Source organism: Podarcis cretensis (genome assembly GCF_951804945.1).
Source record: "Podarcis cretensis genome assembly, chromosome: 9".
In the NCBI taxonomy this organism is placed as follows: domain Eukaryota; kingdom Metazoa; phylum Chordata; class Lepidosauria; order Squamata; family Lacertidae; genus Podarcis; species Podarcis cretensis.
In genome coordinates this window covers 62,653,369-62,675,453 of record NC_137178.1, presented here as the reverse complement: position 1 = coordinate 62,675,453, position 22,085 = coordinate 62,653,369, and the positions used below count along the sequence as shown (strand labels likewise).

Below are 22,085 nucleotides of genomic sequence, written 5' to 3'. Positions count from 1 at the left end.
CTTGCGAAGCAAGCCCATTGACAGCTTAGCGGATTAGCGCTATTAGCGGTTTAGCGGCTTTTAGCGATCAGCTGTTAAGCGGCTTATCAGCGGATCAGCTGATAAGCGGCTTAACGGCTTAGGAAAGGGGGGGAAGGGGGAAAAAATTCGCAGGAACTCGCAAGACATTTTCGTATTGTGAAGCAAGCCCATAGGGAAATTCGTTTTGCGAAGCGCCTCCAAAACGGAAAACCCTTTCGTCTAGCGGGTTTTCCGTCTTGCAAGGCGTTCGTCTTGCGGGGCACCACTGTATTAAGTCGGTTAGCTGGCATTTATAAACAAGACAAATCAGGTCCTCCAGCTCCTCAACTGCAAGCCCACCCATTTTTGGTACAACCTGCCTGAAATTGTCAGAGGAAAGTTCGCCACGGCCGTGCCCGCTTTCACCCTAAATGCGTCACACTGTGACTTTACTACGCAGGCTATGAGAGGAGGGTATAAGCCAGAGTGCAGACTCCTTTTCAGTATTAGGAACATGCTTCCTCATGGCAACCTTCTGGAGCCTGAATACCAGTGGTGGGCACCGCTAGAGGCTAAAAGCTGGTGTAGCAACAGACCTTGCCTTTGCACAACAGGATACAGTCAAGCCATGCAAAATTCAGAGATTTCTAGGCAAGTATCTATCCATCCATGCAAGTAAGAAGCACCATCACAATTAAGGACACATTGAAGCCAAGCAGAAGCACACAAGGAAGGGATTAAGCAGGACCAGTGAGGGGTATGCCCTGGGGAGAGTCTCAAGGGCCAGGCAGAGAGGGCTGAGGGCCACATTTTGTCCCTGGGTCTGAAGTTCCCCACCCTTCGTATAACACAACACTTCCTCAACCCATTTCAAAAACTATTTTCTGAAATGGCTTTCTTTCCTAGAACTAATATGCACTCAAGTTTCAGTCAAACACAATAAGGAAAAAACAAGTGAATTTCTCCTTCGTTCCGCCCTTAATATAATAAATACAGCATTTGCTGCATCCTGCTATTATCAAATATCGTTTAAGAGGAAAGCTAATTTGTTCTTGCCAAGAGATTTATTGATAAGAGCTGTTCTGCACACATTACACAAATCCAATCTTTTGGCAACAATGAGATCAAAACTTGCCTCAACGCATGATTCAGACAGATAACTTTATAAGCAGAAGAGTGCCACAGGGTTTACTTTTATGCAATTGTGAGCCACAGAAGGATATTTGGACCAATGAATAGCATTAATCTTTCTTGTTTTCCGTATGAAGCTGAATGCAGACAGGCCCAGCAGCAAAAGCGGAAGTCAGGCAAAGAAGTGAAAAGTTCCCATCTATAGTGCCTTGGATCATTATTATTTTCTTTAAAAAAAATCTTAAACTTCACTAAAACTAAACCACCGTTCCAACTTATCAATTTCTTTAACATGCTATTTAAACATGGCATACATAGTTGAATATTTAAAATGCATAGAGAATGTTCATTTTCAGGATGGCTTTTGATCTTCAGCGAAATCCTGATAATCTACAGCTTCTGTATTTCACCACGAAATGCTCAAGTTTCAGCACCAGCAAATAATCCTTTCCTTTTTCTAACACTGTATTCTGACTGGTAGCAGCTATTGGTGTGGCTGTGCCAGCAGACAGGAAAAGTCCCCTTTCCTCTTATAGTTGTGGGGAGCTACAGGATGAAACGCCGAAAAAAACCTTCTAACTGTTCCAATGCAGCCAATGCAGAAAGCCAAGTCAAAACAAGTATATATAAAATTTCCAGAGTTTCACATTTTACATATTTTTTCAAATATTGTATTTTCAGTAGATTTCCACTTAGCATAGGATATTTTCCATCATGGTCCAGAGACTGCTTTTGGTCACCTACTCTTAACAGTTTCAGAACACCTCTGGAGGCCTTAAATCTCTGTGCAAGACCAGAGCAACCAGATCTCACTCAAGAGTGCAACTACACCACTCGTGGTTTTCAATAATAATAATAATAATAATAATAATAATAATAAATTTTATTTATACCCCGCCCTCCGCAGCCAAGACCAGGCTCAGGGCGGCTAACCACCAGTAATAAAATTGGCAGGGCTGGCTAATCCATAGGTTGCAGCTGTCGTTCCCCCCCCCCCCCCCAGTCTACAACAGGGAAACACCTGCAAGTAAGAGTAAAACTTCCTCTGAGCTTAGCAAATACTTTCCAAGTATGCTTATGAAGCTAACCAGTCAAGGCTACCCACGAGAGCCAACCACTTTTTAAAAAAACCTCCCCTTATCAAGGGAATAATTTCCTTTGAAGATAGCATGACTGTGCAAGGACTTTCTCTAGTCTGCGAGGCACAACCTTTGTCCTATACAGGTCTTTAGATGGTTACAGAATTAAATAAAGAGCACAGGAGTCTTTCTTCTTTTATCATATATTAACCCTAGAACTAAGGGACGCAGGTGGCGCTGTGGGTTAAAGCCTCAGCACCTAGGGCTTGCCAATCGAAAGGTCGGCGGTTCGAATCCCTGCGGCGGGGTGCGCTCCCGCTGCTCGGTCCCAGCGCCTGCCAACCTAGCAGTTCGAAAGCACCTCCGGGTGCAAGTAGATAAATAGGGACCGCTTACCAGCGGGAAGGTAAACAGCGTTTCCGTGTGCGGCTCTGGCTCTGGCTCTGGCCAGAGCAGCGATGTCACGCTGGCCACGTGACCCGGAAGTGTCTCCGGACAGCGCTGGCTCCCAGCCTCTTAAGTGAGATGGGCGCACAACCCCAGAGTCTGTCAAGACTGGCCCGTACGGGCAGGGGTACCTTTACCTTTACCTTAACCCTAGAACTAAATACTGTGTCTTATTCATGTGGGTGGCAATATCTATGGGGGGACAAGGCAATTTCTTATTTGTTGTGACTACTCCATGTTGTGAACTACTACTAGGGTCTAGAAGGAAGAATCAAATTAAACTGAGAAAGGGGAAGAAGGAAGAGGAAAGAAGATTCAACCTAGAAAAATGCTATAGAAAAAGGAAGGTTCAGCAGGAATGGCTGTACTTCAACAAAACAGGCAAGAGGAGCCTTTCTTATTTGTTATCAAGGAAAACTATGCTAAAAAAGCCAGCAAAGTGCACATGCTTATTTGTCTGTTGTTACCTCCGTATTCTCTTCAAGCTGCAGCTGCCTGGCGACAGCCTCATCATCTAGTGTGGGATCCCTGCTTTGTGACAGCTGCACCGCAAAGAGAGAAGAATCACAGGGGAGCTCACAGTGAACCCATTACTTAGACAAGCATCATGGAATAATGAATGAGAAGGGAAATCATAAAGCCTCAACCTAAATGCCTTTGCTTAAAACAAGAAGCAAGTGGAACAGGAATCGTACAGGGAGGAAATCTAATTCTAGGTGATAAAGACGTTTTCAAAACAACATTTCAGAGAACCCAATGGCAAGAATATTGATCACATATTTTAGTGTGCCCACATATTGATTCTGGACATTTGTCACATTTTATTGCACAACAATGCCACGTTCCATAGGCAGACACCAAAAGCTAGGCAAAGACAAGGAAGTGAGAATTAAGGACTTTGCTTTCCTCTTCTTCTTGACTGGCACAGACTCAAAGCGCATGGTACTTCAACAATGGAAAGTCAGCACTCCCCACACAACAAATGGACTTATGTTTTGCATTCCTTGCCCCAATCTGAATTGGCCTTGTATCAACATGAGTGTAAAGAGGACAGATATGAAAGTATCTGGTCAGCTTGTCTTGAGATTTATGGTCAATGGTTGTCAGTAGCAGACACTGGTCAGTCACACCATACATTTAAAGAATTCTTGTATCACTTTTAAAAGTCATGAAGGATCCTGGGAACTGTAGTTTGTTAAGGGTGCTAGGAGGCCAGAATCCTTAACAAACTACAGTTCACAGGTTTCTCCATGATGGTTATAGTGCCATAAAAGCACTTTAAGTGCATGATGTAGCTGTGACCATCGTTTCCTATTCCATTCATGCATCTTAAATGACATAACCCACCTTCCTCATCTCTTATTTGTATCATAATCTCTCTTCTTTTAAAACGGTTATTCTCTTTATATAGGGAGCAGTCTCCCTCATTTTCCTTAATTGGATATTACGTGGCAAACTGCCATTTCCAAAATCTACTTAAGGTGCTCTTCTCACACTCTAATAAAAGGAAGTCTAGATGACACACCAATAGTTTCTTCATGAAGTTCATGAACTTTTCTGCTCATAAGCACACATCAGCTAGAAGAGTCACCCTCTTGCATTACTCACTTCTTTTCGTTTGCTTGACACCAGTTTCTTCTCTGATCGCTGAATGCTACCAGTTCCAAAGTAATCGATTACAGAGGTTGGTGTCAGTTTTACTGGAGATAGGGGTTTATTTTTCAGTTTTGGTTTGGGATCAGTCTTTGATGCTCCAGATGTCCCAAAAGGAATAGCCACAGATGTCCCATTTTCCTTGGGTTTGGGAGCGACCTTCTTATTAACAAAGTCCTCTTCTTCATCTGCATGCCAAAAAAAAGAAAAAAGAAAGATACTTAATTACTCCTCAGCACCAAAACACCAACCTGAAAGTAATGTTTCCTTACTATGGAAATATATATATTTTAAAAATGCAAAGGGCCCAAGGTCTCAACCTGGTATTAGGGCTCTCTCAACCATTTCCCCCTCACAGAAAGAAAAATATTTTCTTGGGTATGGCCTTGGAAGATAGACCCTATGCAAAAAAGATGGAGATTATCTCCATCTATTTGCACAGGTGCTGCTTTTAGAGGCTGCACCCTGAAAAATTGCTGCATGAAGTGCATAACTCCACTCTGCACAATGACCTGTGGTCCAAAGGGTCTTTGGTAGTGCATGGCTGTTGGGTCTCTAGCAGGGTTTATACCATATGCAGCCTTTCAAAACAGGGGTAAAAGGGGAAATCTTGTCTGCCACGCATTTAAATCTGGGTGCTTTCAATGTTCACATCTCCCCTGCAGAGACCTTGATCAAGCCCACAAAGCTCATTCCCAGGCCTGACCCCAACAACCTTTAGTGACATTTCAAGAACCAAGCTAATGTCCATATTGAACAGCTGTGTCTTTGGCAGCAATCATTTCTGTGATGAAAATGAAGCACAGCCTGTCCTGAACGTGGAGATCCTTCTTGTGACATTAAACCTCTTTGCTTGGTCATCACCCTGTTCTCAATGCTATGTGAGCAGGCCTTTTCCTCCAGAGACGCAAGAATTGCAAATTATACAACCCTCTTATCTGAAGAGAAATGTTAAAACCATGAGCTGCAATAAAAACATAACACTGATCAACTGAATCTGTTTAAATATTAGTCCCATTTTATTACTTCTCCAGAGAAATTAAAACAAACACAGACATGTCTTCATATCACAGCAACAGCCATCCTGGCTACTGCGTCTTGCTATGATCATAAACACTATGATCATAAAAATAGCACGTGTAATTCCTAATACAGTAACTTGTATTAAAACCGCTGAACCACCTTCCAGGGCAGAAGAGCCAGTGAATCCTTTGGTATAAGAGAATCAGTAAGATTTTATTCTGCTCTCTGCAAACTTTGTTTTCAGTGTTGCAGAATTTCCAGTTTCCAATAACCACCAGGGTCCTTCCTCAAAAATCTTCCATGATCAATACTGTAAGGAAAGTCTGATCTGGCAAATAGCAAGCAGTTTTGTTGAAAAACAAAGCTACCCACCAGCTCCGGAGACACAAAACCAAACCGACTAAGGAAATGCCAGAGCTCAACGAGGAAGAGGTAAAGAGGTAAGACACTCCAATGACAGAGGTTTGGTGGGATTACAAACTGTTTTCATGTGGATCTATGCCTTTCTCTATGGAAGTAAATGGAGATCTGCATTTTATTCCCAAAAATCCATGGTAGTAGCAGAAGCCCACACTCACCAATGACTCTAAGGGTAAGAAAGTTCTTGCTGGTGGGTGACATTGATCCCGTCTCAGTGTTCCCTGGGGATCCACGTTCTTTTTTCTAACACCACCCTATGATTCCTATTATAAAGGTAAAGGTAAAGGTACCCCTGCCCGTACGGGCCAGTCTTGACAGACTCTGGGGTTGTGCGCCCATCTCACTTAAGAGGCCAGGGGCCAGCGCTGTCCGGAGACACTTCCGGGTCACGTGGCCAGCGTGACATCGCTGCTCTGGCCAGAGCCAGAGCCAGAGCCAGAGCCGCACACGGAAACGCCGTTTACCTTCCCGCTGGTAAGCGGTCCCTATTTATCTACTTGCACCCAGAGGTGCTTTCGAACTGCTAGGTTGGCAGGCGCTGGGACCGAGCAGCGGGAGCGCACCCCGCCGCAGGGATTCGAACCGCCGACCTTTCGATCGGCAAGCCCTAGGCGCTGAGGCTTTAACCCACAGCGCCACCTGCGTCCCATATGATTCCTATTATAGCCATCCCCAAACTGTAAAGCCTGCCTTTACAAAAGAAATATTGTTGCTCCCTTGACAGATATCATGCCCTCAGAAGGGATAACAATGCTTGCAAATTGCAGCCAAATCTGGCAGTAAACAAAAAAGTTATTGACTTTTCATTTGCTTTTTAGCAAAAATAAAACTTCAGAGGTGCGACACATAAAAAGCCCTGGGCATATTTACCCAGTTTGGAAGCTTGCAAATTTTATTCACTTCTGTGGAAAGGAAAACAATTATTGCCAGAACTAAATTCTCTATTATAGTGAATGGGGACCAAGGAACTTTGCTTTCAATCCTGAATGCTGAGCTCAGTTAGAAAAACACAGAGCAGCCAAAACAGATAAGGTTTCTTTCCAAAGCTATTTATTCAATGTGGCAAAAGCTGGCAAAGCAGGTCCCTCCCAAACCTACAATTTTGACAGGTGGAAAGGGCCACCTACCTCTCAGTCACATGGCATCAGCATGATGTCAGATGACTGACAGTGGGTGGCCCCACCCACTTATTACACTTGGCCTGCAGGGATGAGTAAAGATAGATATTTGTATAGAAAAAAATGGGTACATAAAGCATAGTAAAGTTTTGATACAAGTGTACTTTATCAAACAAATCTGTCAAAACACTCAATTATTCATTAATGAACAGTCAAAAAAGTACTCGAAGAAAAACCACAGCCCTTGCAAATTAAAAGCCACTTATGAAACTGAGCAAGGTTCAGTGCAGCAATAAGAGGTCATCTTCTACAAACAACATTCAAGGTCCCATACTTAGCTAAACAGTGATGCATGTGAGTTAGTGAACACGCTCAAACATTTGGATGTCTCCCAATATACTGGGCTAATTTGCCAGAGACTAGTTAGAGACAGAAATATTTATAAAACCACTCTGCATATTCCCATCACTTGTGAGAGACATTATGTTCTGCAAGAGACATTGTGTTCTGTCTTAGACAATCAATAACCTAAAAGGAAAAAGAGGCTGGTTTAACCAAACACAGTAATGATGAAAAGTGTTTCATGAGGATTTAAATGATAAACCTAATGACCTGAATGGCACTTCCTACATTAAAGAGAGAATACAATTTTTCACGTGATCATCACACACTTTAGAATTTCATCTCCAGGAAGCCAAGTTCAAGAGAAACTGAAATGGCACAGGCCAAGAAGACATTAATCTCATGTTTGCCTAACGATTTTCAGAAAGTACTTTAGCTATAATTCGGAAACTGACTAGCAACGTCATTCAACACAATAAACCATTTCAGATGCAAATAGCTCAAGGACCACCATTTATCTGCTTTCAGGACTGAATCCAAGCGGACAAGTTAAGAATGTCCTGACCTTGCCTATTAGATCAGATTTTTAAAAATCCACCTGTTTTCCACAACTAGTATTGAGAAGAACCCTTCCTCTGAACTTAGAGGTGTCATACAACAACCATTTATAAACCTACTCTTCATAAATCCTCCAGAGCTTAGACTGTTTGGTTGTAAAAGAAAGAAAAAACTTCAAGTCAGGATTGTGTGAAAAAATATTTATTTCTGCTGGAAACAGTGCCAAAAGATACGCCCAAAAGGATTACTGTGGGAAAATAAAAATAGCTTTAAAATTGAGTGGTATTTATCACTGCTTTCAAAATGCATGTTATTGGGCCAGAATGAATGAAATTGAAAGCAGGTAAAACAGTTTCCCATTTCTATAATACTGTACATATATACAACACAGCAGAAGGAAAGGAATCAACAGTCTAAAAGACACAGTACCTCAAGTCAAATCCAATGAATTTCTTTTTCTGCTAGGTGAGGGACAGAACAGTATAGCAAGCAAAAGATGGTCAGTTTCTCAGCAGATACAGCCCATGCTCAGCACATTCCTTTTCTCCTTCCGGGAAAAAAACTACAAAATCGTGCTTTGCACAATGGACAGCAGCAGAAATCATTTTACTGCTGCCACTGCATGGTATTTTAAATGCAATTCTGCAATCAGTCTGCTTTAGCACCAGAACAGTGCTATTTAATTTCTTTTCCTCTTCATTTGTATCAAGCTGTCTACAACAGCAAAACACAAAGGACACTAAAAAGCTTCAACATTAATGGCACTAATGAGCCCACTGTTTCCTTTGGACAGCATACCCCTCAGCAGAGCAACAGTCAAAGTCAAAAGAGAAATCTCCAAAAAGTTTAAGAACCACTACAACTGGGCTCCATGAATTCCTAAGGCTGAACCAATTACAGTGGTGCCCCGCAAGACGAAAAACCCGCTAGACGAAAGGGTTTTCCGTTTTGGAGGCGCTTCGCAAAATGAATTTCCCTATGGGCTTGCTTCGCAAGACGAAATGTCTTGCGAGTTTTTCCGACTTTTTCCCCCTCCCCCCCTTTTTCTAAGCCGCTAAGCCGCTTATCTGCTTATCCGCTAAGCTGATAAGCCGCTAAAAGCCGCTAATCCGCTAATAGCGCTAATCCGCTAAGCTGTCAATGGGCTTGCTTCGCAAGATGAAAAAACCGCTAGACGAAGAGAATTGCGGAACGGATTCTTTTCGTCTTGCGAGGCACCATTGTAACCAGAACCCCATGAGCACTTAAGGAATTTGTATTTTCAGGAGTTAATTAGCTGATCGCGACAATTACAAGATTTTACAATACCCAGTAATTTGAGATACTCCAGTTGATGGTCCTAGAACCATGAAGTCTAGAGCTGGCCCAGAATGAAGCCAATAATAATAATTTGTATACCACCCTCCAGCCATAGATCTCAGGGCAGTTCACAACACAAAAATACAAGATAAAACCCCCCACAAAGTACATAATAAAAACAAGAACAAGAACAAACCAATAACCCACCCTCACCCCCAATATAATAGGTCTGGAAGACCTAAACAATGCTTCAGATCTGCTCAGTCATGGAGTCTGTAGTGCTGCAAAGTGGTTAATATAGAAATCAATTATGCACTGCAATATCTTCTTTCATTTATTTCAAGGCTGAGACACGCCTATTGACAGTTTCAGAGTAGCAACATCAATTGTCTGTAAAAAAAACTGCTGAGCCAGGGGACAGATCAACCATACACAGCTGATCAGTATGTGTTTCAAATTAAGTCGTTAACTCTAACTACAATCACTAGATAAGAATAACCTTGATGTGCAACCAAGACACTCCACAATTAACCTTGACCAAATGTTTTCTGGCACGTCACATGCAGAAATCTTTAACTACACCACTCAGGTTACCTAATGCAGAACACCTCTGGTTGCCTTACTCCTGGGCACATCCCCAAGGACATTCTATAGATATATAGTTATAAACACACACAAGTCTAAAGAGAACATACATCATGAAAATTTCAAAAACCTTCAGTCCAAAGCTCAATGAGAATGGAAATTAATTTTCAGTTTCAGTCATCAAAAATAGTCAGTTTTTCATCAACCTTATTATTCCCATTCTTGGTGCAGATTTATCCACCTGTCATTTAGCTTGTCTGACATTACACCCTGCAGTGTTTAACACTCATTCCAAAAAAGGGTGTTCTGCTAAAAATATAGAAAACTGCATGTTGTTACAAAACCATGCAGTTCTTTGTTTGAATAATTATACTAGAGCCATAAACAACCATTCAACCTGGTTTACTGTAGAAAGTATAAAATGTTTTCATACTTAAAAAAAGTAACCCTCTTTTAGACCACAAATGACCTAGACCCTATCCACCCTATGCATTTAAAGCATACTTTAAGCGATCAGGGCTTTCCCCAGAGAATCCTGGCAAGTGAAGTTTGTTAAGAGTGCTGAGGGTTATTAGGATATCCCATTCTCCTTACAGAGCTACAATTCCCATAGTTCCCAGGCAAGAGGGACTGACAGTTAAACCACTCTGCGAATTGTAGCTCTCTGTGGGGAATAGGGGTCCCCCGACAACTCTATTAACAAACTACAGTACCCAGAATTTTTTGGGAGTGGTCATGACTGCCACTGCTTTAAATGTAAAGTTTGAGAATTCTGGCATGTTTTGGTCACAGTCAATAATTTGAAAGAGAAAAATCTGTAAGTAAACAAACTGGGTTTATGTTTCTTGGGCAGGTTAAAGTACAATAATATCATAGTGTAGAGGCAAGTTTATTTTTGCATTGCTTCCATGAACTTTTAAAAGCCTTCTTTTTACATAAGCATTTTTAGTACAGCGCAAACCCCACATGAGCTGCCTTCAGGATGAATTCATTACCTGTCTCTGAAACATAAACAACAGGGTCCTTCTTTAGAATCACATCAGGTCTTGAAGACTGTTTTCTATCTGGTGGCTTCTTAGATTTCTTCACCACCTGGACCTCCTCTTCAGAATCTGCAATTTAGCACAGTGCTATCATTTAATTCTGCCATATCCATCTAAAGAGGAAAACATCCAAAGAAGAGAACAGCAATTCTGCATTCACTTGAGATTCTGACTAAAGCTCCCTTCTAATTCAGAGACAAGGAACCTCTGATCTGCAGGCCTAAGTAGGTCCAGCATAATCCCAACTTGCCCCACGAGGTCATTTCCCCAAATCACCTATGTGACATTAGGTGCAGGCCAGGACGTGACTCCAAAAAAGCAACTAGGAGCTTCAAGTGGGCTCCTAATGGTTGCTTTGCAAGCAGGTCCCACCAACTTGCCAAAATTGGCCCACAGGGATAGGAGAAATAACATATAGCAGGCCAGGTTTTACATTTACATTGAAGCAAACTTGTACAATATATAAGAAGCCTGTCACCTTTTTGTACTGTCTTAACAGTCTTTAAGAACGATTCTACTCAGTCAGTTGATGGAGGTCTGGTCCACAAAAAAACTGCACAAACTATTTGGAGTGAATCTGTTTGTTTATTGTTTAAAAAAATAATAATCTGAGTGCATGTAAGAAGTTGGTAACAGGGCTGAGAAAGACCTCTGCCCAAGGGCTTGGAGAGGCATTGTCAGTTAAACTGGGCAATACTGGGCTGAATGGGACAACAGCCAAATATACTGTAATGCTCAGCTGTTCATATAAAAGAGGCAGATATACAAGCCTAAGAATGCAATCCTAACCATGTCTACTCAGAAGTAAATCCTACTGAATTCAGTGGAGCTTATTCCTAGGTACAGTGAGGGGGGGGAAGTATTTGATCCCCTGCTAAATTTGCCCATTTGCCCTCTGACGAAGAAATGACCAGTCCATAATTTTAATGGTAGGTTTATTGTAGTTGTGAGAGACAGAATAACAACAGGAAAACCCCCAAAAACCAGAAGACAAAAGTCAGCGATTGATGTGCATTATAATGAGTTACCGTATTTTTCGCCCCATAGGACGCACTGCCCTATAGGACGCACCTAGTTTTTTGTGGGGGGAAATAAAGAAAAAAAATTATTGTCAGGAAAGCAGTTTTTAATGTCTGGACAAAATACAAAGACTTACTGGAAAACAAAACTCCGAGGTGGCTTTCACCTCTGGAAGCTAAGGCCCGAAAAAGACCCAATATGGAGGCCAAATGGCCAAAATATTGGGAAATATTAGAAAAAGATGGAGACAATTGGAAATTGCAGAGTTTGGAGAAAATGAAGGATAAAGTGCGAGACTGGTTACACTACGCTCAGATTAAAGAAGTTTTTAAAAATGACAAAAAGCTAGGGTTCCAGGTGGAGAAATCGAAGTTGGAAACAGAACTGTTAGAGCCTAAGACTAAGGTATTATCAAGAATGTATAACTTGCTGCTGAAATGGAATACACAAGACGAAATGGTTAAATCGGTTATGATAAAGTGGGCTCAGGATATTGGGCATAATATCATGTTTGAGGACTGGGAAAGGTTGTGGACCACTGGGCTGAACTTCACTGCATGTAATGCTCTGAAGGAAAATGTAATGAAAATGATATATAGATGGTACATGACCCCAGTTAAACTTGCCAAAATATACCATTTGTCTGATAATAAATGTTGGAAATGTAAAGAACATGAAGGAACATTCTTTCACCTCTGGTGGACTTGCCCTAGAGTGAAGGCCTTTTGGGAAATGATATATAATGAGTTGAAAAAGGTATTTAAGTATACCTTCACTAAGAAACCAGAGGCCTTCCTTCTGGGCATTGTCGGCCAGAAGGTGTTAAAGAAGGACCGAACATTTTTTATGTATGCAACAACGGCAGCAAGGATACTCATCGCCAAGAGCTGGAAAACTCAAGATCTACCCACACTGGAAGAGTGGCAGATGCAACTGATGGACTATATGCAACTGGCCGAGATGACTGGCAGAATCCGAGACCTGGGAGAAGAGAGGGTTGAAGAAGACTGGAAGAAATTCAAGATTTATCTACAAAAGTATTGTAATTTGGTTGAAGGCTAAGAAGGATGCTAGATCATAAATAATTGCCTACCATTTAATTAGATTTGAAATTGACGATAAGTGAGATTGAGGGAAATATAAAATTTGTGGAGAATAGATCAAATTAATTGAACAAAATCTAAGATTATAATCAAGATGATAAATTGCTGGGAAAAATTTATAACGATGTAAGTGGGAGTGGGAGACGTGAGGGAGTCCAAAGAAGTTCTGGAAAATGTGTTATGATTCATGTTATATTGTTTATTATTTTTGCATTTTGTATTTTAAAAAAAATCTTAATAAATATTTATAAAAAAAAAAAAGAAAAAAAATTATTTCCCCCCCAAGCACAGGGCTGGTGCGGGGGAAGCCCGAGCTTCCCCCGACCCCAGCCCCCAGAACAGCCTACTATCCGCAAGCCTAGGGAGCCGTGCCAGTCTCCCCAGGCTTGCGGACAGCTGTGCAAAGCCCGGGCACGCTCTTCAGCGCGCCTGAGGCTTCGGAATGCAGGCAGCTCTGCGCAACCCTCCGGAGCCCGGCGCGGCTTGGCGCCGGGCTCCAGAGGGTCGCGCAGAGCTGTGTGGACCCCGGGAGGGCAGGCAGCTCTGTGCGACCTTCTGGAGGCCGGCGCGGCTTGGCGCCGGGCTCCGGAGGGTTGCGCAGAGCTTCTTGAAGCCTGGAGAGCGAGAGCCTCTCGCTCTCCAGGCTTCAGCGAAAGCCTGTATTCGCCCCATAGGACGCACCCACATTTCCCCTTCATTTTTGGAGGGGAAAAAGTGTGTCCTATAGGGCGAAAAATACGGTAAATAAGTATCTGATCCCCTATCAAGCAGCCAGATATCAGGCTACCTGGTATCTTCACTGTATGTAACAAGCTGAGATTAGAAGCACCTGCTGTAAGGGAGAGGTCTTACCTGTAATCCCAGCTCGTTACATTACCTGTACAAAAGACACCTGTCGACAGAAGCAATCAATCCAGCAGATTCCAAAGTACTGTAACCACCATGACCAAGACCAAAGAGCTGTCCAAGGATGCCAGGGACAAGACTGTAGACCGGCACAAGGCTGGACTTGGCTACAAGACTATTGCCAAGCAGCTTGGTGAGAAGGTGACAACGGTTGGTGCAATAATTCGCAAATGGAAGAAACACAAAATAACTGTCAACCTCCCTCGGTCTGCGGCTCCATGCAAGATCTCATCTCGTGGAGTTGCAATGATCATGAGAACAGTGATGAAGCAGCCCAGAACCACATGGGGGGAATTTGTCAATGATCTCAGAGCAGCTGGGACCATAGTCACCATGAAAACAGTTGGTAACACACTATGCCGTGAAGGACTGAGATCTTGCAGAGCCCGCAAGGTCCCCTTGCTCAAGACAGCACATGTACAGACCTGTCTGCAGTTTGCCAGTGCACATTTGAATTACCCAGAGGAGAACTGGGCGAAAGTGTTGTGGTCAGATGAGACCAAAATCGAGCTCTTTGGCATCAACTCAACTAGCCGTGTTTGGAGGAGGAGGAATGCTGCCTACGACCCCAAGAACACCATCCCCCCGTCAAACATGGAGGGGGACATAATATGCTTTGGGGGTGTTTTTCTGCTAAGGGGACAGGACACCTTCACCGCATCGAAGGGACAGTTGACAGGACCATGTATCGTCAAATCTTGGGTGAGCACCTCCTTCCCTCAGCCAGGGCACTGAAAATGGGTCGAGGATGGGTATTCCAGCATGACAATGACCCAAAACACACGGCCAAGGCAACAAAGGAGTGGCTCAAGAAGCAGCACATTAAGGTCCTGGAGTGGCCTAGCCAGTCTTCAGACCTTAATCCCATCAAAAATCTGTGGAGGGAGGTGAAGGTTCGAGTAGCTACACATCAGCCTCGAAATCTTACTGACTTGGAGAGGATATGCAAAGAGGAGTGGGACAAAATACCTCCTGAGATGTGTGCAAACCTGGTGGTCACCTACAAGAAATGTCTGACCTCTGTAATTGCCAACAAGGGTCTTGCCACCAAGTACTAAGTCATCTTTTGCAAAGGGATCAAATACTTATTTCACTCATTATAATGCACATCAATCTCTGACTTTTGTCTTCTGGGTTTCCGGAGGTTTTTACTGTTGTTATTCTGTCTCTCACAGCTACAATAGACCAGTCCATAATTTTAACGGTAGGTTATTTCTTCGTCAGAGGGCAAACAGGCAAATTTAGCAGGGGATCAAATACTTTTTCCCCTCACTGTAAATGGGGTTAGGATTACAGCCCTAAACATTAACTATATGCTATGGAATAGCAATATTCACCATGTGACCTAAGGGTCGTAATAGATACCATCACTGTAGACACACATTTTGCCTAATTTATGACTGAAAATTATTTCATTTGGGAGACGACATGTGCCAAGATTTTGTAAGCCTCTCTCAAAAGAATCTCTAGCAGAGGAAAGTTATCTCAAAGATGGAAAAAACATAGCAAGAGAAGTCATAACTCTTACCTGAATCATAGATTATCCTCTTTTTCTTGTTCACCTGTTTGTGCCCAGAATCCTCTCCACGAGATGAATTCTTCACCTAGTTGAAATGGTTTGTTAGTTACTCATCCAAACAATTCTCCCAACATTAAATCTTGTTTACCAAGTACTACCTTAAGAGAGACAGCCCAATAAAGTTCATTGTTGGATCAAGGGACTGTCACATACATCAACAAATAAAAAACAAAAAATGACATGAGATGGTCTCTGAATTCTGGAGTGATTTATTTTTTTTAATGAAGGGTGATTCAAGCAATCATTGTCAAAGCCACAGGTAAACTAAGAACAGGAACACTAGCAAAGAAGTAAAGATAAAAGCATATGACAAAGCTGTAACAGGCCTATATATCTGAACAGCATATACCCACCTTGATTTCCTTTTCACCTGAAGCCCCCTCCTTATTTTGGGGTTTCTCATTCTTTCTGGTAGTGTCACATTCTTGTTTATTTCTAGGAATTACTGCTCCAAAGAATTTCCGGATATCCTAATAAAAGTGAAACAGTTAAAAAGGTGAGGTATAATTTAAGGGTCTGTCATCTTCAAAAATTTCAGGGTACAAGTCTGGATTTGCCAACCAAGATTTTAAAAGAAGTCAGATAACACAGTGTTTAAAATAAGATTTTATTTTTTAAAAAATGTATTAAAAAGACTATCAAGGTGGCACATGTGAAATCTGAGTAAGAATGCCACTGAGTAAATGGAAAATTGTTGGAGTTTGCCCCATATTCAAATCCCTGAATGGCCCAGGAGCCAGTGGTAGCTTGAGCAGCACCTCGACTCACATGGCTGTTGTAAATATGACATTAGAGAGGTTACAATGAGCCTTCTTTTTTTACAACAAACCTGTTAACTAAATGAAACAGTATTATAGAGACACCTAGTTGTCCAAAACATTGTGACTCAAACTTATGTTTGTGAATTCAATAATTTTCTAAAGCAAGAAGAGGGAACATGTGGTCTTCTAGATACTGTATTATTAACTCCTTGCCCCAGTCAACATAGTTAATAGTCAAACATTATGGGAATTGTAGTCCAGCAACACATGGAGGTCCAAAGATTCTTCAGTCCTGCCCTAAAGAGTGCCAGACTCATAATGGTAGCCACAAAAGTTGGAAAGCCTTTACCCGCAATGTTTTACATACTGAGGGCACCCTGTATAATCTGGGACTTTGCACAGTTACTCAGAAGTTAATTCCCACTGGGTTCAATAGAACTTGCTCCTAAATGCATGTCTAATTGAAGACCTAATCTGAACCACTTTTACAAGCACGGACTACAGGTTGGTGTCCTTGCCCTATCCCTCTCAACCCAGGGCGGTATCAGGTAATTGCTGCTAATCTGTGATTAGAAAATTGCTTCCTGAACAGCTGATGGCAAGATGCTACATGAGTCATTTTACTCAGACTGTACCTAGGAGATGAACACTTTTTTCAAGCTAGCACCCAAAGAGCAACAACTGTTCATTCTAAACTTAAAGCTAAATGCATTCTAACTTTCAAAAGATACTTGTAACTGTTTCTAGACTTTTCAGCCGCAAAGAGGAGTATATTTTACCCAAATGAAACTGATTAAATCAGATAAGATGCCAGGGAAGAAACTATCTAAAAACAAAATCTGTCTGTTGAACTTGATGGCAAGCAGCTGCTCTCACCAAAACCACCTTTGTACCAACCAGTTTGAAAAGTAGTGTAAACAGGAAGATAAAGGCACTGAAGCATTTCTCTACATATGGTGCAGGGCTGCTGTAGGCAAAATTCAACCCTCTCACACTGATGAGGAAGTTTTTCAACAGCAAAAATAAGCAGCTCTGAACTAAAGGCTCCTATTCCTAATTTAATCCCAACAAGAAACCCCCTATAACTTAGATTTAAAATTATGAAATTTAAGCCTCTGTGGATGTCTCTTTAACAGCAACCTCATATACAGAAATTTGCAGGTGGAACACAGGCATCAGAACAAGCCTGAGTCACACCTGCAGGCACTGGTCTGAAAGTTCACAAACGTTAAGGGAAGAATGGCTGGGGACATCTTTTAAAACTGCCTTTTAAGTTGATGCCATACATTTTAGAAAACTGTAATTCAGTTATATGATACTATTCAACAGCTGTCAACTACTAAGAAACTATGTTCCTTAGCCTTCAAAGCAAGCCATGTGGGAATAGCCCATCACTTTAATTACTTTATTTTATTCTCAGGGTGGGTTATAGCATTAAAAATTGCCAAAAAGGTATCCAAGTTGTGCAATATATGTTCACTTTCACAGGATACATAACAGTAGCATCTAGCATACAGGTAACTCATCCAGATGCCCACATACATACCAAAAACTGTGCTGCCAGGACCACAGAAATAACTGTCAGGCAGATGTGGCTGTACCCAAAGATAGCCCAGGTTATACAAATTGCCATCTTCAGAGAAGATGCAAAGTGGGGGCCCAGCACCACTTGACACATAGTTTAGATATGTAAAGTGCACATATGTCAAAAGAATGTTTGAAAACATACAGGCACATTAGTCAAGGAGTCCCAAAGCACACTGTAGCTCCCTACTGAGGCTATACTTTGTGACAAGCCTGAATTTTGCTGCTGTGTTATATGTGAAAAACCCCTGAGCATGCAGCTGAAGCGAGCTGTGAACTCAAGAAGTACAGTGGTGCCTCGCAAGACGAAATTAATCCGTTCCGTGAGGCTCTTCGTATAGCGGTTTTCTCGTCTTGCAAAGCAAGCCCATTGACAGCTTAGCGGATTAGCGCTATTAGCGGTTTAGCGGCTTTTACCGATCAGCTGTTAAGCGGCTTATCAGGGGATCAGCTGATAAGCGGCTTAGGAAAAGGGGGGAAAGGGAAAAAACCCCGCAGGAACTCACAAGACATTTTTGTCTTGCGAGGCAAGCCCATAGGGAAATTCGTTTTGCGAAGCGCCTCCAAAACGGAAAACCCTTTCGTCTAGCGGGTTTTCCGTCTTGCGAGAAATTCGTCTTGCGGGGCACCACTGTAATGAGTTTGCTTTGGAATAACAACCCTTTACAGGAAGCTGTGGTTCAGTGGCAGAGCATCTGCTATGGATGCAGAAGATCCCAAGTTCAATCTTATGCTGGGAGACACTTCGGTCTGAAACGCTCAGGAACTGCTGTCAGCTAATGTAGACAATACTGAACTAGGTGGACAAATGATACAAGTTAGCTTCCTATGTCCCTACGTTTGTTAAGGTCTGGAACATGATGTTCCAAACATCTCACCAAAAAGGAGAAGGGGAGGGAAGAATGAGAGACAAGGGTTCAAGTTGTAAACCTCCCTGTTATCACTGGATGAAGGGGTGGTAGATAACAACAACAACAACAACAACAACAACAACCCCTCTTCCAATGGCAAAATAGGACACGTTGAACTTTTCCAAAAATGAGGGGTTCTAAAAAGTTGTAACGTGACTTAGGAACACAAAATCTATTTTGATAAAATTAATGTAATTTAGTATTGCTTGGTAAGTAAAATTGCATAAAAATAATTCCCTGTTTAGGTTAGTTTTTAATGTCTGATGTTTTTAATATTCTGTTGGGAGTCGCCCAGAGTGGCTGGAGAAACCCAGCCAGATGGGCGGGGTATAAATAATAATAAATAATTGCAAAGTACCGTACTTGCATATACGTGTGTAGACATATACACACTCTATTTATCATTACCTGACATTTTCAGGAGGCAAAATTAAAGGCCTTCGCTTCTCCAAAAGCAGTTTCTGTGCTTCTTCCTCAAGCGTACTTACCGACCTAAATGTTGTCCCATCCAGCGTGTTTGAATTCCACACACACACACACACACACACACACAATTTTTTTTTCTTAAGCCTCCCTCTCTGAAGTAATTTGCAATAATTATGTCCTACCTCCCCCCCCCCAAGTCACTCTCTAATAGCAGAATAAGGTTTGGGGAGGGGATGGGGCATTGGGGTTGGAGTATAGGGCTTAGGCAAGCGAGGGAAAAGAGGTCATTTCGTATCAATCCCTCGCATGCACCGCCTCATCAAGTTTCTCGCCCTCATGGAGCACAAGGAGGAGTCCCACCCGCGACCTCCCGCCTCGGCCCCCCGAGAGGCCCCCCGCTCGCGCTCACCATGCCTACGCCCGGCGCCGACTGCCGAACCGCCTCCCACGACGTCGGTTTATGCCGTTGCCGGCGGGCCAACCGACCCGCGCTCCATCCCCCGCCGCCAGCTTCGCGCCAATGCGCGAAGGCGGGGTCCGAGTGCGCAGGCGCGCGCGGGGTGATGGCGTCACGGGCGGGGCGGGAGGAGGAGGAGGAGGAGGAGCGCGGGAGAGGGGAGAGGCGTTCGCCTGAGTAGATTCCCGCGCAGTTGGGGCCCGGCGGGTCCAAGGGAACGTGCGCTGACGAAGCTCCCGGCTTAGATCCAGACTTCGCTTCCCGCCCCCCCGAGTAGCAGCAGTCTGGATTTAAGATTTAAGCGTGTACTTTGCTAGCTCTGAAATTAGCGCTTCGTTTCGGCTGGATCTTGCCCACGCGCGTATCTATGTGTACACATAAAATCAGAGTCGGAAGGGTCCCTGTGTGTCATCTAGCTCAACCCCCTGCAATGCTGGAATCTCAGCTAGGTCATTAAATAGCAGGAACCCCCCTCCCCCCACACCTCTGCTGAAAAGCCATCCAAGGATGGAGAGTTGTGCCACCTCTCTGGGAGACACACACACACACACACACACACACACACACACAGCTTTTCAAAATAAATAAATAAAAGTTAGGTACGCCTCTGTGTTTATGCTCAATAAGTGTCTTAACAGTTGTCATGGCGTGCATATCTGGTTTTCCAGCTGTGAAGACACCCAGACACGGACAAGGCAGCCCCAAGGACAAAGTCAGGGCCGCCTTACCCATAAACGCTAGTGGTGCAGGGCGCCAGGCAAGAGTCCGGGGAACACCGAGCGCACTGAGTGAGCGAGGGTGCCTGCGCCGCTCCCACCAAGCGTTGGCTCGGTTGTTTTCCCTTTTAGCCTACAGGAACTGAATTCTGCGGGGTGTCAGAAGGCTAAAAGGGGAAAAACCGAGCCAACGCTCGGCAGGAGCAGCACACATGTGCAGTGGCGTAGCGTGGGTTGTCAGCACCCGGGGCAAGGCAAGTAATTTGTGCCCCCTAACCTGTGGATTTGCGCCCCCTAACCCTACCCCCCAGATGTTGCGCCCGGTGCGGCCGGCCCCCCTACACCCCCCACGCTACGCCACTGCACATGTGCTCGCTTGGCACAGGCCTACTTGCTCGGCATGCTCACTTGCCCAACGGGTTGAGGCACACGCGTGCGCAGCACCCCTCCTGCTAGCCATCTTCATCTTCGAGCCGGCATCAGGCGCCACGGATCTCCACGGGGCTGGCTCCCTCGGCCCACTCGCTGCCCTCGCCTGCCTCTGCCTCTTCCCTGCCAGAGCCGCCCTCCAGCCACTGCCCGCCTCCTCCAGCCCTGCAAAGCTGGGCACATCGCCGGCAGCGCCGTCCTGTCCCAAGAGGTTTCCTCCGCTGCTGCTGGTGTTCCCTCCCTAAACAAAGGGTTGACAACTCTGGGAAACAGGGGTGAGGGGTGGGTTTGCACCACGACGCCGGATATGGTTAAGATGGCCCTGGACAAAGTACTTCCTGGTTTCCTTTATTATCCTATCATTCCGTTTCCTGCCTTTGAAAATGATTCACTAGTTAGGACATCAAGAATCATCATTCTGCAGTTTGAATATTCAGATACTGTACTGTATTCCATTTTTGAATATTCAGACATAGATTATTGAAAACGAGCAGGTCCATAAAGAACTGAATTAAACGCTCATAGATCTCACGTTTTGCACTCCTGGCTTAGCAAAATACTCTCAATCGTTTAATGGATTAAAACGGACAGTTGAGTATGATTGCTTGGGAAAAAAGAAAAGAAAATGATGTTTTTATTGTTGGTTACTTTATTGTATTTTATTGGTGTATCTTTGTACACTGCTCTGATAGCCTTGGCTGATGATCCGCTAATATATATTCTAAATAAGTATATAAATCATAAACCAAAGGTCACATCCCAAGGAACTCCTTAATGACTTAGTAAGGTATGTTGGCGTTTTTGTTTGGAAGTGAGTTGGGATGCCTTACCACTTTTCAGGCCAACCTAAAACCATCCCACTTTTTATCAGCGGATATAACTGTCTAGCCTAACCATCCAACTTTAAGTATTGTAGCTAACATAAGGGTTTAAAATTACGTTCCATCTGCGCGTAAAGCAGTATCATGCCATTTTAAGCAGTCATGATTTCCCCCCAAAGAATCCTGGGAGTTGTAGTTTGTTAAAGGAACTGAGACTTGTTAGGAGACCCCTATACACCTCACAAACTTGCAGTTCCTAGGGAAGAGGGACATACTGTTAAATCACTCTGGAAATTGAAGCTTCGAGAGGGGAATAAGGGCCTTCTCAGAACCCTTAACAAACTACATTTCCCAGGATTCTCTGGCAAAAGCTTTAAATGTGTAGTGCAGATGGAGCCTTAACCTCACCACCTGCATTGTATAAAGCACCAGGATGCACAGGTGCCTTAAATAATAGTCTGTCATACAAAGTTTAAGGGGGGCCCAAATCTTAAACAAAACAGACCAGAAACAGAAAACTCTGAACCCCAGATACAGCTAAGTTCAGTGACACTTTGTGGCTAAACTCATATAATGACACTGTCCACAAAAAGGCTTTGCGTGCTTCCAGACATGCTATTTTGAGGTGGTATTTAATCACATACCTGCAAATTCAGGTTGCACAATTAAGGTTG

The 22,085-nt window shown here is 43.3% G+C and overlaps 1 protein-coding gene across 3 annotated transcripts in view; it reads right to left on the bottom strand.

Annotated features, from left to right (window-relative positions):
• The window catches only part of RFC1 (replication factor C subunit 1), a 40,839-nt gene extending 21,310 nt beyond the window's left edge, over nucleotides 1-19,529 (bottom strand). For 2 of the 3 annotated variants that reach the window (XM_079989654.1, XM_079989656.1), the window contains exons 1-6: nucleotides 19,398-19,529; nucleotides 15,660-15,776; nucleotides 15,256-15,331; nucleotides 10,651-10,767; nucleotides 4,266-4,498; nucleotides 3,125-3,199 (exon numbers count right to left, since the gene is read on the bottom strand). In XM_079989654.1, coding sequence (XP_079845780.1) covers nucleotides 3,125-3,199; nucleotides 4,266-4,498; nucleotides 10,651-10,767; nucleotides 15,256-15,331; nucleotides 15,660-15,776; nucleotides 19,398-19,400 — 621 coding nt within the window. In that variant the 5' untranslated portion in view covers nucleotides 19,401-19,529. The remainder of the gene's footprint in view (nucleotides 1-3,124; nucleotides 3,200-4,265; nucleotides 4,499-10,650; nucleotides 10,768-15,255; nucleotides 15,332-15,659; nucleotides 15,777-19,397) is intronic. The other variant, XM_079989655.1, reaches the window with a different exon arrangement.
• Between the last annotated feature and the right edge of the window lie 2,556 nt (nucleotides 19,530-22,085).